General features: G+C 42.0%; 1 protein-coding gene and 1 long non-coding RNA gene across 4 annotated transcripts; both read left to right on the top strand.

Moving 5' to 3' along the window:
- Positions 1 to 11,534: 11,534 nt before the first annotated feature.
- LOC147471221 (uncharacterized) lies at positions 11,535 to 12,464 on the top strand. Its single transcript, XR_015191257.1, has 2 exons — positions 11,535 to 11,632; positions 12,337 to 12,464. It is a non-coding gene; the product is annotated as an uncharacterized LOC147471221 (long non-coding RNA).
- On the top strand, positions 12,340 to 16,717 carry LOC147471220 (uncharacterized). 3 transcript variants are annotated; one of them, XM_086539506.1, is made up of 4 exons: positions 12,340 to 12,475; positions 12,937 to 13,075; positions 15,042 to 15,260; positions 15,581 to 16,717. In XM_086539506.1, exons 2-4 carry the CDS (start codon positions 12,961 to 12,963, stop codon positions 15,619 to 15,621), a joined length of 375 nt encoding a protein of 124 aa, XP_086395632.1. In that variant the 5' UTR covers positions 12,340 to 12,475; positions 12,937 to 12,960; the 3' UTR covers positions 15,622 to 16,717. The 3 variants fall into 3 exon arrangements, with proteins under 3 accessions (XP_086395632.1, XP_086395633.1, XP_086395630.1); XM_086539507.1 differs by having other exon boundaries at positions 12,343 to 12,445; XM_086539504.1 differs by having other exon boundaries at positions 12,377 to 12,516.
- Positions 16,718 to 17,025: the final 308 nt, after the last annotated feature.

Here is a 17,025-nt window from a genome sequence, read left to right as displayed (position 1 = left end):
ACCATTTACCAGACAGAGGAGGAAGAGCACCAGCCTTCCTCAGCTCATAGTACCAAACAACATTCCCAACTCTGGTTTGAAGTTTCCTCTCTTGCCCCGATTGTAATATTTCCCATAGGTTAGCCGCGCTTCTTTGGATGCATCAATGGCAGCGCTTCGAGCTTCCTTAGCCTCTCCTGATGGTTATATTCTCCATAAACACAGCTTGGTTGGTCAGCCCCACTTGGAAGTTGGCATGTCGACCTGTCAACAGGTACAGAGGCTGTTCACCTGTTGTTCCGGTGAATGGCAGAGTTTATTTGAAGCCTCACTTCTGGAACAAAGCGATGCATGTACGGGGATTCGTTTACGAGAGAAGTCAAGGCAGACTTTACCACCCGATTAGTAGTTCCACAATCCGTTTGCTTGTGGATGGTAACGGATTGTATAGTGGTTAGTGGCATACAACATGTTTGTCAATTCTTTGTGTTTTTTTAACAAATGCACGTAAATTGGACTCCATTGTCTGTCTGTATGACCCTTGGTGGCCAAAGAGCTTACCCCATCTTTCAAAGAAAGCATGATGAACAGCTGTGGCAGTTGCCTTGCGGAGAGGCACTAACTGGAGAAATCTGGAATGTGGTCCAGTATGGACAGACAATATCTTATGGGAATAGATGGCCCAAAGTCCATAAGATCCATCGAGACTCTATTTTTTGTTTCCCCCCAAAGGGGGAAAAAAATTCTGCCAAAGGTGCTTCAGCCATTACCACCTTTTGAGGGCTACCTCTAGTCCCTTGACAAACTGGACAATTTCCTACAAACTCCTGCACATCCTTTCGCCTGCTTGGCCAATAGTACATGGCGCGAGCCTGTTCGAATGTCCTGTGGACTCTGGATGAGATGCTAAGGGAGGCAGGTGTGAAGCTTTCAATGCAGAGTTCTTTAGGCTTGATGGAACAACCAGCTGGTAACAGATACGAGCAGGCAGGTATCGTAATCTGTGGAGCATGTTGTCTTTGATTTCGAGCTCTGCTAGAGAGAGTGGCAGCTTCTTCTTAGGCACCTGTCCCCCCTTTAGATCATGGAGTAAGTCTGTTAACTGAGGATCCTTACCCTGTTCTCTTACAAGATTATCTGGTATGTGTCGGCTATCACCAGCCTGGCACCTGGCGAGATAGCATGTCAGGTACGTGGTTCGTTGGACCCTCTTTATACCTTATTGAGAAATCGTAAAAAGATAAGTCATGTGCATATCTTGTCATTCTCGGAGATTTTGTCTTACGGGTGAACACAGGAACCAGAGGCCTATGGTCTGTGTAAACTAGAAATCTTCTGCCATACAAATACGGGTCAAAGACTCTTACGCCTTCCACAACTGCAAGAGCCTCCAGGTCAATAGTTGGATATCGGCTCTCAGAGGATCTCAACTTGCGGCTATAATATGCGATGGCATGAGGTGCTTGATCAGCATCACGCTGCATCAGGCAAGCCCCAATTGCAATACCCGAAGCATCTGTATGGAGTTCGAACTCCCTATTAAAGTCTGGTTGGCATAAAACAGGGGCAGTCACCAGTCGTTCTTTCAAGTCATCAAAGGCTGCCTGCTGCTCAGAACCCCAATGCCACTTCTGGTCTTTCTTCAGCAAGATGTGAAGAGGAGAAGCAATGGAGGCATAACCAGGGATGTGCTTCCTAAAAAACCCAGTTGCACCAAGGAAGCGCCTGACTTCCCGGACAGTGCGGGGTGCTGGTGTTTTTGAGATGGCCAATACTTTCCCTTTGTCTGGTGAAACTCCTTCAGGTGAAATAGTAAAGCCCAAGAAGTTAATGGTTGTGGCTGCAAAACTACATTTTTCTAGATTGAGCTTAAGCCCAGCTGTCTTTAATAATCCCAGAGTCTCATCCAGGTCAATGAGGTGCTGTTCAAAACTTCGGGAATAGATGATAACATCATCTAGAGAGCACAACGTGTGTTTGCCTAAGACAGCAGCGAGAACTACATTGATGGTTCTCTGGAATGTAGTTGGGGCAGTGGACAGGCCAAATGGGAGTCGAACAAATTGGAAAAGCTGATACCCATCCGAAAAGGCTGTCTTAGGGCGGTCAGATTGGTCCACTTCAACAGCCCAATATGCGGCACGAGCATCCAAGGTAGTGAAAATGCTCATTGGACCTAGCTCGTCTATTAACTCTTCAATGCGTGGTAAGGGATAAGAGTCCCCTTTTGTGACGGCATTCAAGGCCCTGTAATCCACGCAGAACCTGATGCCCCCATCTTTCTTTTTCACAAGTACCACCGGGCTTAACCAAGGACTGGTTGATGGTTCGATTACACCAGCATGGAGCATCTTGTTGCATTGTTCCCGGATTGTCTCCCGGGCAGAATGGGGTAACCTCCACTGTCGGGTGCATACAGGCTTTGCATCCCCAGTGTCTATTTGATGGCTAATGCCAGGTATCAGGCCAACCGCATCCTCTCCACCATTAAAAAGTACACTGTATTTACCAATGACTTCCGATACCTTTCCCCTCTCTGCCTCATTTAAATGTAGTAAGTCTGGTTGGACCGTTTTCTTTTTCCACATTTTCGGCAGCCATACAAGTGGCAATTGCTACTGAAGGAGGTAGCACTGCTTCTTCGATATCAAAGTCATCACCAATGCCAATATCCATTCCATAGTCATCCCAAAGAAACTCATCCTCATCCTCATGATCGTTCTCATGTTCATCCTCATCCATCGCTGTCATGTCTGTCCAATGTCCTGGTCTGACAGAGTTCTGTCCACATCTGGCAGCAGCGACATTGGGAGCTCTCGCTTCCGCCTCCAGTTCACAATCTTTGGGCGTAACGCTAGTGGGGGGTCTGCTCATCCCAATAGCCACTCCGTGTCCTTCTCTGGTGGGGGGTCTGCTCATCCCAATAGCCACTTCCGTGTCCTTCACTGGCTGGGGGTCCGCTCATCCCAACAGGTACATTAATTGTATCATGATTATGGAAAGGACCTGGTCTGATGGGGGCAATGTCTTCCCCAGCAGCAGCCTCCTTCGGTTAATCATAATCCAACCGAGTAAATATCCTCCACTTCTGATATGGTCCCCAGCCGTATCCCATGGCTAAGAGTGATAGGGCTCGGGCTAGTATTAATGGCCCAAACACTACAAATGCGATTAGGGCACTTGTAACGAAGTGAGGGATCGAGAGCTTTGTGTGCTGGCTGGAGTTATCATCACATTCCCATCAGCTGGTCCAGCCCTAGCTATACAAGCCTCCAAAAGCAACCCGAATGAGGTGGAATTTCAGTTTTCTTAAGGAGATTGTACTCAACCTCTGTAGTGGATTCAGGTGACTTCGTATGGGTATCTAATACAGAGGTATATATTGATGGGGAGTTTGTGTAGATTATCGAGAACTTCCGGCCCCCTAAGGTAAGCAAGCCATGCGGGGAATCAGCCTCAGCTGAAATTGACAAATGAACTCTTCTCAACATATCAATGCTAAGGAGAATATCACCTGGATGATGGTACCATGGAGGAGAATAACAGCACCTAGGTAAAAATGAAGTTATACTTCATACTGGAGACGTCGAAGGGATCCTGTGATCCCCTGTATCATCCTCCGGCTTTCGTGATAGTCCAGGATTTTATCGGGGTCTATGCGATGTAGGGAGGAGGGCTTGATAAGTGTGGCCTCACTTCCAGTATCCAAAATACACATGAGGGTTTGGCCGTTAATACTGAGTGCCACGAGAGGTCGTCCTGTTGATGTTGATGTCTGAGCTGGAGGGGTTTGTGTTCCGATGCTCATGACTAGTATCCCTTCTGTTTCTGTTGCTGGAGGGGCTTGGGACTCGGCCGCCCTGGCCTGGAGGAACAATCCCTAGCCAGGTGTCCCTCCCGTCGGCATCTGTAGCACACTATACGCTGCAAGGTTTGGCCCCCTTGAGTATTACCAAGGGCTATACATTCCCTGGTATTATGTCCTGGACTCCTGTGATATTCACACCAAGTGCCTCCATTGACTTGTGGGGAACGTGGGCTTCCAATTACGGCAACAGGAACGGCAGCCCGGTTCCTTCGGCTATACCCATAATCCTCGCATTGTCGTCGTGGATAATATTCATCTGTGCCAGAGGAAGGGCGGTGAGTAGAAGAGGACGCTCCGTGTTTTATACCATGGCGATTGTTCCATAATCTTTGGGCTGTCTCAGCTAATTGCATGGTAGTACAATTCTCCTTCAGAGCTAAAAAGTCCCTCATCCAGAAGGGAATGCCCGAAAGAAAAACTCGCCTTATTAGCTCTGAAGGCTCCCCTATTGCCTCTCGATGGTCACGGCACCCTTGATACACAGACCCCTCGATCTGTAAATAGTAGTCCATTGGGGCCTGGGCATCTCCCATGGTTTGGTCATAGAGGACCTTGAAGAAGTCGGCAGCTGAATAAGTGCCCCTGAACTTACGTCTGAGCTCTCGCTTAAAGATGTTCCAGTCGTCAAAGTGGTCAAAGCACTCTGAGTTTATAATAGCCTCGGCCCTTCCTCTACAATTAGCGCGGGCTGACCTAATATATGATTCACTAGACGATGGCCTGACGATGTTCTCAATTGCTCGAATCCAGGATTCTATCTCCTGATTCTTTTTCAGGGGCTCAGATGCAGGTGCTTCACCCTTAAAATGAGGAACGGTCTCCCGAGTCATTATGTATGAAAGCCTCTGTTCAGTGGCTGTTGCTAGAGGTGACCGTGCTTCCGATTCATTGCTTGGGAAGCCAAGAGGACGTGGTCCTCTTGAGGGCAATGTGGGCTCAATAGCGTCCCGCGGTAACATCCCAACTGAGGACAGGCTAGGATTACCGAGTTGCTGCTCAGCACGCCTGCGCCGGCTCCTCTCTCCTTGCAGTTCCGCCTCTAGTTCCACTAGGCATCTTTGGAGGCTGGTTAGTGCTTCCTCACGGGGAAGCGAGTGGCTAGTAGGCCTTTCATACACTGTGGAAGGAAAGCCTCCATCACTCCTACCAGCTACGGGCACCTCCGGGTTGTTAGCCTCTGGTACGTTGGGCACAGGTCTTCCCGGCTGCCCACTCTCCCTGATATCGGTTTGCCCACTGTTGCTATCATCTGTGTGTGCTACAACATTACTAGTTGCACCTAGCTGCCGGTCCTCACTCCTATGCCTCTGATCTAGTTCCCCCATTTTCCGGTTAAGCTCTTCTGCTGTCCTTTGCAAAAAGCTCTCAGCATGTTTTTGAATTTGGTCCATCCTCTTTGCAATGAGACTGTCCACTCTGTCACACAATTGCTCCATAACAGTGATTTCGGCCTCCATCACTCGGACTGCTTGTGTCACCTCTGGGTTAGAGCCTCCAACCACGACTGGCAAAGTCCCTAAAGATGATCGCGACTGGGCTACAGGGGAAGTAGGCTGGCTAAGTGACTGAGACGACGTTTCCTTTTGTTTCTTAGACCGGGTGCCTGACACCATCTTCAAGGCTACTTATTACAGTATATGATTAAGTCAACCGAGGCAGAATTAATGCATGCAGCAGCGTACTTGTACGTATGGGTGTGTGTGAGTGGCAGTGGACGTGTGTGTGTGTGTGTGTGCGCGCGCGAGTGGGCAGTGTACGTGTGTGTGTGTGTGTGTGTGTGTGTGTGTGTGTGTGTGTGTGTGCGAGTGGGCAGTGTACGTGTGTGTGTGTGCGAGTGGGCAGTGTTCGTGTGTGTGTGTGTGAGTGAGTGGGCAGTGTACGTGTGTGTGTGTGAGTGTGGTGCAACTCTGCATTAATTGATACAGAAGAATAGGAATCAGCAGTGCTCACAGGTAAGTGACACAGAATCAGTTATTTTACATATCATGGGCATTGACAAGGGACGTTCATTGCACCTGCACAGGGTTCATTTTTTTCACTTAATAGCAGATAACCACAAATAACTCATGAAATTCCCGTTACTTATTAACAGCCATGCAAGGAGTACATGTATTTAAGTGCTGGTGCAGCCAAATTCATGGCCACGACAGACGAAAGGCAAGTTACTTAACTTAAAAACCCATCTGAATAAAAACAGTGAACTAAATGAGAAAATTCTTCTAAGAGAGTAAATCGCAAGTAAAACAGGAAAAAAAGAGATCGATTCTAAATGAGAATCTAAACGAGTAAATCACAAGTAAAACAGGGGAAACGTAAAATAGAATCTAAATGAGGAAAACGACAAATAAGATCAGATGCTAAACGAGTGAATCACAAGTAAAACAGGGGAAACGTAAAATAGAATCTAAATGAGGAAAACGACAAATAAGATCAGATGCTAAACGAGTGAATCACAAGTAAAACAGGGAAACATAAAATAGAATCCAAATGAGGAAGACGATAAACAAAAATAAAACAGCATTTCACAAACACATCTTAAGAAGGATATCGAAAATCACTCGAAGAAAAATGAAGAGCTACTGCAAAAACTGACGTATGACTAAAATACAAAATTGAACATGCCTCACAACAAAAGCAATGTCTTATGGACACATTAAAGGTCGGGTCATTTGCTACTATGCAAAATAGAAATAGCAGGTTTACTGGAGTGCATGACGGAACAGAAAAATATTGATTACCACATATACAATGTTCCTAACCCTAAACAGAGCCATAAAAGAAATCTAGCGGTGAGCGGACATTAGCACAATAAACATCATTCATCATCACTGTAAAAGAAAAAAAGGACCACGCTCATGTATCTAACTACAAGCACCTGTAGACATAGACATGTAAACACATAAAACGCATAAAACATGTACAAGTGGCTCTTTAAGCTAGACTAACAAATATAAACTGAGCTGGGAAAGCATCTAAACCACTATAGAGTGATACTCATAAATTCCTCATAGAAATCTTCACCGCTGCCACCAAAGATGTAAGTACTTGTAAGGGTATCCGTGGGTAGGAGTTCTTAAAAAAATGCCCCGTGAGGCGGGATAAGAAATAAAGGCCAGGGATAGAGGGGCCCTGTTTACTCCATAAAACAAAACAAACAAAAAAATAATCATCAAGCCCTTCAAGCCTTTAAATGAAGAACGAGGGTCCCTATGAGGCTGTGGTTTAAACGCTTTTCTTTGTTAAATATATATATATATGCATCTCATGTCTGGAATACCCAGCTTTTCCCTATCAATAGGCAAGAATCGGGTCAGATACAACCTTTTCTCTGCAGCGTTGTCGTCGTCACTGTAAGATCCAGGGGGAGCAACACCAAAACACACGTTCGTCTTAACACTCATTTATTCCAACAGAAACGGCGTCTTATATAGGCGGTGGCCGAACAAACAAAATGTAAATATTTTTAAAACAAATAATTATAAGAAATTCTTACTAAAATTTGATAAACAAGTTCATAAAAGGGGTGTACAGGGCTAAAGTCCATTATAAAAAATTCAAATAAAGTAAGATAAAAGAGGAAAGAACAAACAAACAAACACTTACAAAACATTTCGGTATAAAAAAAAAATATCGCTAAAATAAAACACAAATGGTTCTCCTAAATCAAATAAACATTCATGAATACATTGTTTAAAATTAATAATCATAAAACAAATATAAAACAGATCAAATAATTAAATTCAGGGTTTTAGGTCTGTCAAATATATTTACAAATTTACGTAAATCTTAAAAAATAAAAGCCAGTGGTTTAGAAAACATGATACTAGGAATATAAAATGACGTAAACATATGACATAAACATATTGTCTAAGCATGTATACATTTGCTTGTTGAATGAGGTTTAGCAATGATTTAACAATACAACGTAAAAAAAAGCGGTCATTTGGAAAGGCAAGGATTCTCTAAAAGTCCCGACAAATAAAAGTAAACAAATTTCTCATTCCCTAGTTCTATATGATTTAATTTGACAATACTTATAAGCATCATGACCAGATCATACAGTGGAGTGAATATACAATATTAAAAGGCATATAATAAATAAAAGAAATAAGGGAGCTTCGGGCGATCCGTGTGCTGGGATTTCTCCAGGATCAGACAGATTCGTTGTGGCCAAGGAAAAGGCAGGATGTAGGGTCTAAAAGGGTTGGAATAGGGTCATAGGAATGGATACAAGGTTTTAGGATAAGGGGAAGGGATGTGAGAAAGATAAAGGTGATAAATGAGGGCAGAAAAAATAAGCATACAAGTAAGATAGGCATGGAGGCTAGGAGGTAGAAAAAAAGAGAAACAAAGGATATAGAGTAAAATATATTAGGAAGTAAGAAGTATATAAAGAAGAGAATAAGATAACAGAATAGTAAAGAAGGTAGGAATAAGGGTGAAGCGAAAAGACAAGAAACAAAGAACTATGCTAGGCTAACCTAGGCTAGGATAAGGGAGAAGTTGGAACATGAAAGAAATGAGCAAACAATAGGACTGCAAGATTGATAGGAATGAGAAAATAGCAGAGATGAGGGCAGAAAAAGTTTGAGGGAAAGGATATACAAGATTAAGGGCAAAGCAAAAAAAGAACAGAAAGTAAACATTATAAAAAAAAAAGAGGAGAGGGAGGAGGGGAGAGTATAGTCAAGGGAACATAAAAGGTTGGATAAAACAGGAGAAATAAGAGATGGTAACAAAGGAAAAAGCATGGAGAAGAATCAGGAGACAGTGTAAGTAGTGTAGGAGGGAGAATTAGAAATTAGGGAAATAAAGGCCAACAGGAGAAAGGGAGTGAGTGAGTGAGAGAAAGGAAGGGAGGAGGAGAAAAGGAGTGAGTGAGAGAAAGGAAGGGAGGAGGAGAAAGGGAGTGAGTGAGTGAGTGAGAGAAAGGAAGGGAGGAGGAGAAAGGAAGGGAGGAGGAGAAAGGGAGTGAGTGAGTGAGTGAGAGAAAGGAAGGGAGGAGGAGAAAGGGAGTGAGTGAGTGAGTGAGAGAAAGGAAGGGAGGAGGAGAAAGGGAGCGAGGGAGTGAGAAAAAAAAGGGGGGGGGGTCAGGAAAGGCAGAGAAGGGAGGCCTGACGGCCTCACAATATATGTACACACACACACGTATAGACACGTACCCACACCCACACACACACGCACACACACACACACACATACACACGCTCACACAAACGATCACACACACAAACACCTAAAACACACATACACATAAACACGCACACACATACACACGCTCACACATTCAGACACACACACACACTCATACACACACGCGCGCGCACACACACACACACATACACACGCTCACACAAACGATCACACACACAAACACCTAAAACACACACACACATAAACACGCACACACATACACACACTCACACATTCAGACACACACACACACTCATACACACACGCGCGCGCACACACACACACACATACACACGCTCACACAAACGAACACACACACAAACACCTAAAACACACACACACATATACACGCACACATAGAAACACGCACACACATATACACGCACACATAGAAACACGCACACACATACACACACTGACACATTCACACACGTAAATACACACACAAACACACACACGCATACACACACACATTCACACACTCACACACGTAAGTACACACACACATACACGTATAGACACGCACCCACACACACATATACATACACACTCCTAAGGTCACATGATTACATACTTGCAATATGTGGCGCACATATGTGTTAATGATATATATGTATGCTCCCGGAGGAAAGAATTTATCAGAAAGTCAAGAAGTATGTTTGTATTTAACAGGATGTAGGACCTTAAACTGCAACCGGGTAAGGAACTCAGGCTTGGGAAAGCCAGAGTTTTGGGGAGTGTACAGTCACCCCTTAACCTTATTTGCTCTCAGGTCCAACCCTGCCCAGGTTGGTAGTACCTGTTAGGGCCCCGTAACAGGGTCACGGTGAAACCATTGGCAGCAGAATGGTGGATGGTGTCAGGAAGCTTTCTATGGTACAACCATTTTTCTCTGGTTCCTGTCATCACGCCATTTTTAAGCATCGGGGAGTCCAGCTATCTCTGAGTTTCTGTAAATATGAAGCATGGGACACTGTAAGATATAGTGTACTAAGGTGTGTGACCTTGGTGACCTACACACCCTGCATTCTTTTTCCTGTTCACCTGTCGGGACACCTAACTCCCAATAGTATTTATACCCTTGCTCTTGCCCCTCCCATAAGCGAAGTCTGTGTTCATTTTTTTGGAATAGGTATTATAATCGCTTTCTTCCAGGCCTTCGGTAATCTACCCTCCGCGTAGCTCATGTTAAATAGGTCAGTGAGAGGGCTGTTCGTCATGCTTGCTAATATGTCACTCCATCTTCCCCTTGTTTGCTTCCCATGCAAACAAAGCTGCTTTCTGTTGTACATTGCCAAGATGCAAGCTCGCCTACTGATAAGTTGTGTGCTATTCAGTTTAGGAATGGGAAGGTCACATCGCCACCCCCTGATCTCTTAAACGTTATGGACCATTTTTTAAAACTAAGGTAAGTCTTATCCAGGTCCGTGTAGCCTAAGATTGATGTATGTACATCACAGGATATCGGCTCACAGAGGACGCGAGAGTAGTCGTTGCCCAAAGAAATGGTTAGGACATCCTCTATACTAAATTGACCAGGTTTTCCGCTAAACACTTTCAGAGGCATACCCATCTCCTTAGCTACTTTGAGATTTATAAGTGTTGGGCAGCCTAAGTCTACGCAAAAAGTATAGTAAAAATACTCTCCTTCCCCAACTTTCATGGGCAGCATTAGATGGGGCTTATAATGATTGTCCATTGGCTCCCGAGGGGTCCTGTTCATTATGACCTTACTTTCTGCATCAATGTCTATATCAATTTCGTAATTTAGCATAAAATCCATTGCAACTAAATTCATTTAGCTGTCAGTTACGAAAAAATTTTGTTTTACAGTCAAGGATGCGCTGCTGCATTAAAGGGTGATGGGGAGGTAAGCCTCTCCTATTATATTAATCTAATGGTTAATGTAATACTAGGCAGTTATTTTAGATGGGACAATTTAGCTAGGTTATACAAAATCCTTCTAGATAATTGATTTAGTACTACCTGTATCAACAATGAAAATAACGTATTTATCACATACTTTGGCAGGAAGCCAATGGAAGGGAGATAGTTGGGAATTATATACTAAATTGAACGTTAATCTGTCGTCTTGCTTACTTTTATTTTTAAATAGGAATCTCATATTACCTATTGGTAAGATAGAATGTGCCACGTTCAACGTGGTATTGAGGTTATAACTATCCTGGTAAATTTATAAAAATATGTGCATGTGAATGCATGCGTTTGTGTTTAAATTTAGAAGTAAAAAGGTTTAGTTATGTCCCCCCCAAACAGTGGGTCCGTTTTCTTTGACATACGTAATGTTCCCTTGTTCCACTGTTATTTGATGTTTTTTTATTTTACGCATATTTACTACAAGAAAGATATGTTTAGCTTATGTTACACCATTTTTCAGGTTTATGTATTTCTATTGTTAATACTATGTATTTTAAATGCAGTTAAATAGAAGTGTAAATCATTTTATATCAATATAATTTTCTGAATAAATTTTCAGACGCACAACAACAACACGTCTTTCAATGGCCAGCCCAAATAACATGTTTTTACTGCACGACTGTGACAAGAAAACCCCACAGAGATCCCAACAAGGTAAAGATCACAAGAAACTATTTTCAGTGCAGTGAATATAAGATGAAGAAGATAAATAAGGCAAGACGTGCGTGCAAGGGCTGGCTGACAAGAGCGTCTGAGGCCATAGGTGATATTCTTGCTAAACCTGATATTACTTTAATAGAATTAGAACACGCCATTAAGCAATATGATAATAGACAAGAGAAGTTTGACGAAGTACTAGCCCCCTGGACCCCCCCTTATTAAACCACTGCATGGCAGGTTCACTTTCTATGACTGATTTTAGCCTGCCTAAGCCAAGGGCACTTTGTAGCATCTGTACTTTTATCTTTGAATGTTACCACTTCTTACCTTAACTGGAGGCGTGTGAGGGGCCGGGTTGTAATTCACAGTTTTTGCACTCTATTTCCATTGGCAGAGCACCGTGGTCACGTAATAATTTCAGTGATGCGGCCTTATCTTTACAAAAAACCTTGATGAATTCCCGCGGAGTGTACCTACATCTTGCGCACAATGTAGCAATCTCAAAACTGATTTTGAAATTCAAGCAAGGACCCAGACTCTATGTTCAATTATCTGTGATTGGTCGATAATTTTGTCGGGTAGACCTATTGTTTCCCTATTGGTGGTATTATTATCCTATTCATATCATCTTTAATTTTTGTTAATAATTTTTCTTTTTTAATTCTATTGTCCCACTGAATTTTTACCGACTTCCACAGAGGAACTGGAAGAGGACCGTCTTCGGATGAAGGAAGAGCTGGAGGAGATACTTGGGTCACGAGCGGAGGATGATCAGGGCGAGATGGGCAGGGATGAGACTCTGCTCACGTGTGATGATAACTTCTGACCCTTGTGCTTGTGTGACATATTCTCTCATATCTCTTTAATAAATGGCTGAGGTATTATGATATAGGAATGTGAGTGTGAGTGTGAGTGTGAGTGAGTGTGTGTGTGTGTGTGTGTGTGTGTGAGTGTGTGTTTGTGTTTGTGTCTGTGTCTGTGTCTGTGTCTGTGTCTGTGTCTGTTTGTGTTTGTGTTTGTGTTTGTGTTTGTGTTTGTGTTTGTGTTTGTTTGTGTGTGTGTGTGTGTGTGTGTGTGTGTGTGTGTGTGTGTGTGTGTGTGTGTGTGTGTGTGTGTGTGTGTGTGTGTGTGTGTGTGTGTGTGTGTGTGTGTGTGTGTGTGTGTGTGTGTGTGTGTGTGTGTGTGTGTGTGCGTAGGGGGTGGGGTATTGCCTGCATAGGCTTTAGAAGAAGTTGTACTTTCAAAGTTCCAAGTTTTCTTCTCTGACACTATTAATCCATTACTCTTATCCCCTTCAGCACGAGCAGTGGGAGGCACACCAAATGAAGTTAACTAGATTCATAAGAACCAAGTCCTTGCCCTCCATCTTTTGGATCCCTCGAACCCACACTGCCAAGACCACTAGCCTCGTGCGAGCCTCACACGATAGCATCATGAGTAAGTATTCCAGCTTATGAAATGGATTAAATATGGATGAGATGGATCTTGTCGGTACAGTTTGTATATTGAGCAGCATTCTTATATGTGGTCTTTTTTTATATATTTATGTAAGACTTGATCTGTTATAACTTTCCCCTCTTCATACCTTTTGGTGTGAGTGAAACAAAATTTTCAGCTACTGTTGCTTGTACAATTGTGAACATGTTATTAGTTGTAAAGCATTTAATGGATTGTTCACTTCAGATACAAAGTAGACATGTTAATGAGTTTATAAAAAAAAAAGTATTTCACCAATTTTTTTGTGGAAATATTTGCATGATAATTTTTCAATACAGTCCATTCCAAACAGATATCTGTAATAATCTTTGTCATCAATCCTCAGATACAAGTAAAAGAAAGGTTGTAGCATGTATAAAAGACCTGTTTATCTTTCTGTTATATGTACAGTACTTCATGAATTTAAGGATTATATACAAATATAGGCCTTATCTGCAGCGTCATTATCTGCAATAATTGCCAAAAACTCGCAATAATTTGCTGCCGTATTTCAAGTTCTATTGCCAAAGAGCTCGACCCGCCCACGCGTACCAACCTATCCAGTAGGGGCGCCAACACGCATGCGCGAACCATCGCTGAATGGCGAAAATGCCAAATATTTCCTGATTTTTATTTTATGTCGTCTCATTGAACCGTTTAAAGAGTATCTCAATGATGGTTTACAACAAAATTTATGTAACATTGAAGTAAGATTATAATGTATAATATACTGCATATTTCAAGACTCAGGTTCATGCATGAAAATATAAAACAAATACCACCATGTGTAGCTTTGATAAATGGGTGGTAAATAATTGTTTGAATCCTTTGGCTTGGATTACATTTACTTTTTAACTCGTAAGAAACTGAATTTACTAAGTGTTTGACATGAAAAACATTTAAACAACAACAAAAAGTCTATTGGGTGTATTTTTATGTTCATTCTCAGGGCAGACTGGTAATCAAAGGCTAATGAAGTATATAGTCAGAATCAGAGTAATGCGTTCGAATTTGTTTAGATTTGATGGGCAGCAAGTGGTCTCTTCAGAGAAAACTGAAGTAAATCAAGTCGGTAACTCATATAAAACAATAAAATACCTGAGTTTAGTATTATTTACTGTGATAACATGTAATGTTTGCAAATAATAATAATTTTGTGTGTTGTGCGATATCCATTTTAAACAAGACTTCTGTAATACACACACAATATGCGAGGATAACTTTAGTTGCAATAAAATTATCATGAAAAGTATAGCATAACTAGGTGAATAAGCCTAGAATAAATTTTGCTTTGATGTGTCATGGAATGAATTCTATATTTGCACAAATAAGATTTATTTACTGACAACTAGTTTTTTGAAGAAATAAACTTTTTTCATGCTTAAAGTAGCATGATGTTAACATATTCAGATTCACATCCCGATATGAATTACTAAAGCAAACAAAAAATGTATTTTATGAACTTAAAAGTGTTTTTCATCAGAAGAAGAAGCAAATAACTGTAAAAAAAATGTTTTTCAAAGGCGCGCCACATAGGCACGGGTCGCTCTGTGAGCGTGACGGCTGGTTTTGTTCAAGCGGTACGATACTTTCGCTGTCGTACGCCCGACAGTCCCCATGAAGCTGAAATATTTCAAGACTTTGACGCTGCAGATAAGGCCTTATAACTGTTCTGTGCATATAAAAGGCAATTATTTAAACTTTAGTAACAAACATCTGTCTGAAGTAACTATTGTAGTATGTTCAAGATTTGAGGAAAACCATTGTTTTATTTTCATTTTATGTATTTGTAGATGATAAAAACACCATTTTTCCCTTATTCTTGATTTTGAAATCCTTTTCATATCATCTTTAATTTTTGTAAATAATTTTTCTTTTTTAATTCTATTGTCCCACTGAATATCTGAATTTTTACCGACTTCCACAGAGGAACTGGAAGAGGACCGTCTTCGGATGAAGGAAGAGCTGGAGGAGATACTTGGGTCACGAGCGGAGGATGATCAGGGCGAGATGGGCAGGGATGGCGCAGAGGGGGGGGAGGAGGAGGAGGAGGAGGAGGAGGAAACCTACGTGCACAGGGGGGTCCGCTCAGCCGTCGCCAGGCAGGGGGAGTGGGGGGTCAATACCTCTCTTGATAACTGTCCTGGTAAGTGTACCCTGTCTACTGCTCAAATTATTTATTGTTTATGGATGCTAATTAATTTTATGAATACTATTGGCAATACTATCAATCGCATATTTATTGTCCCTGATTATATTATTAACCCACTTACGACGGGGGCATTCTAGCCTTGAATGTCACAATGCCGGGGCGTTCGAATTATTAGGCCTAAATCAATTGAATGGCTGGCACAATAGTGTGCCGCCCGGCAAATGGGCTTTTGAATGTGCGGTACAGTAGTGTACCACCCGTCCAGAGAGGGTTAAGTATGTACCCTAACCAAGTCCTCTGGTTTCCCTTGGCAGATTTGTTAGATTACGAGGCTGAGGAGGGAGAGCTAGTATAAGGAAAATGATAAGGAAGAAGGATTCCACAGAGCACGGGAAGGTAACGAGTGTTAAGATAAAGGAGGAGCCACAGAGTGATGAGGATAAAGGCAAGAGAGATGCAAAAGAGAAGAGCAAAGATAAAGATGCCAAAAGGAAGGAGAAGGAGGGCCTGAAAGTGAAGGAAGGGGATAAAGAGAAGGATAGGGATGCTGTCAGGCGAAGGGAGAGGGAGAAAGAGAGGGACAGGGACAAGGATAAAAAGAATGTTAGAAGCAAAAGCAAGGAAAGAAAAAGGGAGAGGAGTAGGAGCAGAGAACGTAGGAGAGACAGGAGTAGGAGCCGGGATAAAGAGAGGAAGAGCGACAGGAAAGATAGGCGATAAAATTTACTTCCAGGAGAGATAGGAGGAAGGGCATTACATGGGAGGTTGATGCAGGGGGGGGGGGGGTATTTTGAATGGAGGTTTTTCATTCTTAAGTGCTCTCTTTTAGTGATGTGTTTTTTGTAAAAAGTCATTTCATTACACAAAGTTGGTACATGTAAGAACCATTTACTAAACATTGCTTTATACTTCCATCTCGGCTAGTAAAAAAAAAAAAAAAAAAAAAAAAAAAGCCATGGCTGAATCTATTATCACCATTTTCTATTATAATAGATGAAGTAGAAATGTATTCAAGATCTTTCTGACAAAGATACATGTTTTTAAAGTTACTGTTACAGTTTATACACGTTATTGATGAAAGTTAATTCAGTCATGGTTAACCCACTCACAACGGGGGCATTCCAGCCTTGAATGTCACAATGCCGGGGCTTTCGAGCGCTTAGGCCTAAATCAATTAAATGGCTGGCACCATATTGTGCCACCTGGCCACCAGGCTTTTGAATGAGCGGTACAGTACTGTACCACCCGTCCAGAGAGGGTTAATAGAGGATAAAGTTCTCTTATTTTAGTTGCATTATGTACAGATATATATATATATATTTTTTTTTTTTCATTTTTTTTCTTTTTTTCTTTTTTTTTAGTTTTTAAATTTATCTTCCTTTTTTATTAATACCAACTTCTTTTCCAGTACATGTTAGATTTTTCTGTGAAATAAATATGATCCCACAGGATTGCTCTGTTTGATTATCCTTAAAATTAATCCAAGCAGCATGTGATACACTTGATTGTCCAAAAGATGCAAGGTATCTTTTAGGTAACTTATATTAGCGAAAGAGAGACAGATTGGCTTGTGCAAGAGTGCAGTTAAGGCAAAGAAAATTGGAGATCAGCTGTGAAGGAGTAAAACCCTGTTTCAGATAAAAGGACACATACCATAGTCTAAACAGCATTCTTAGGCTTTTATAGCCCCACCCCCCCCTGATGACTTCAAGAAATGTTGGTTTATGGTTACTTTTATCAAATGCTTATACATATCTAC

Source organism: Penaeus japonicus, unplaced genomic scaffold, assembly GCF_977035675.1.
Source record: "Penaeus japonicus unplaced genomic scaffold, GWHDUDI00000001_assembly GWHDUDI00000009, whole genome shotgun sequence".
NCBI lineage: Eukaryota > Metazoa > Arthropoda > Malacostraca > Decapoda > Penaeidae > Penaeus > Penaeus japonicus.
Note: the sequence above shows the minus strand (reverse complement) of the source record. Positions and strands in the feature narration are given on the sequence as shown.

Coding starts and splice junctions, on each gene's coding strand:
- LOC147471220 (XM_086539504.1), top strand. Junction 13,076..15,041: donor CTCACACGATAGCATCATGA/GTAAGTATTCCA, acceptor CGACTTCCACAG/AGGAACTGGAAGAGGACCGT. Junction 15,261..15,580: donor CTCTCTTGATAACTGTCCTG/GTAAGTGTACCC, acceptor TTCCCTTGGCAG/ATTTGTTAGATTACGAGGCT.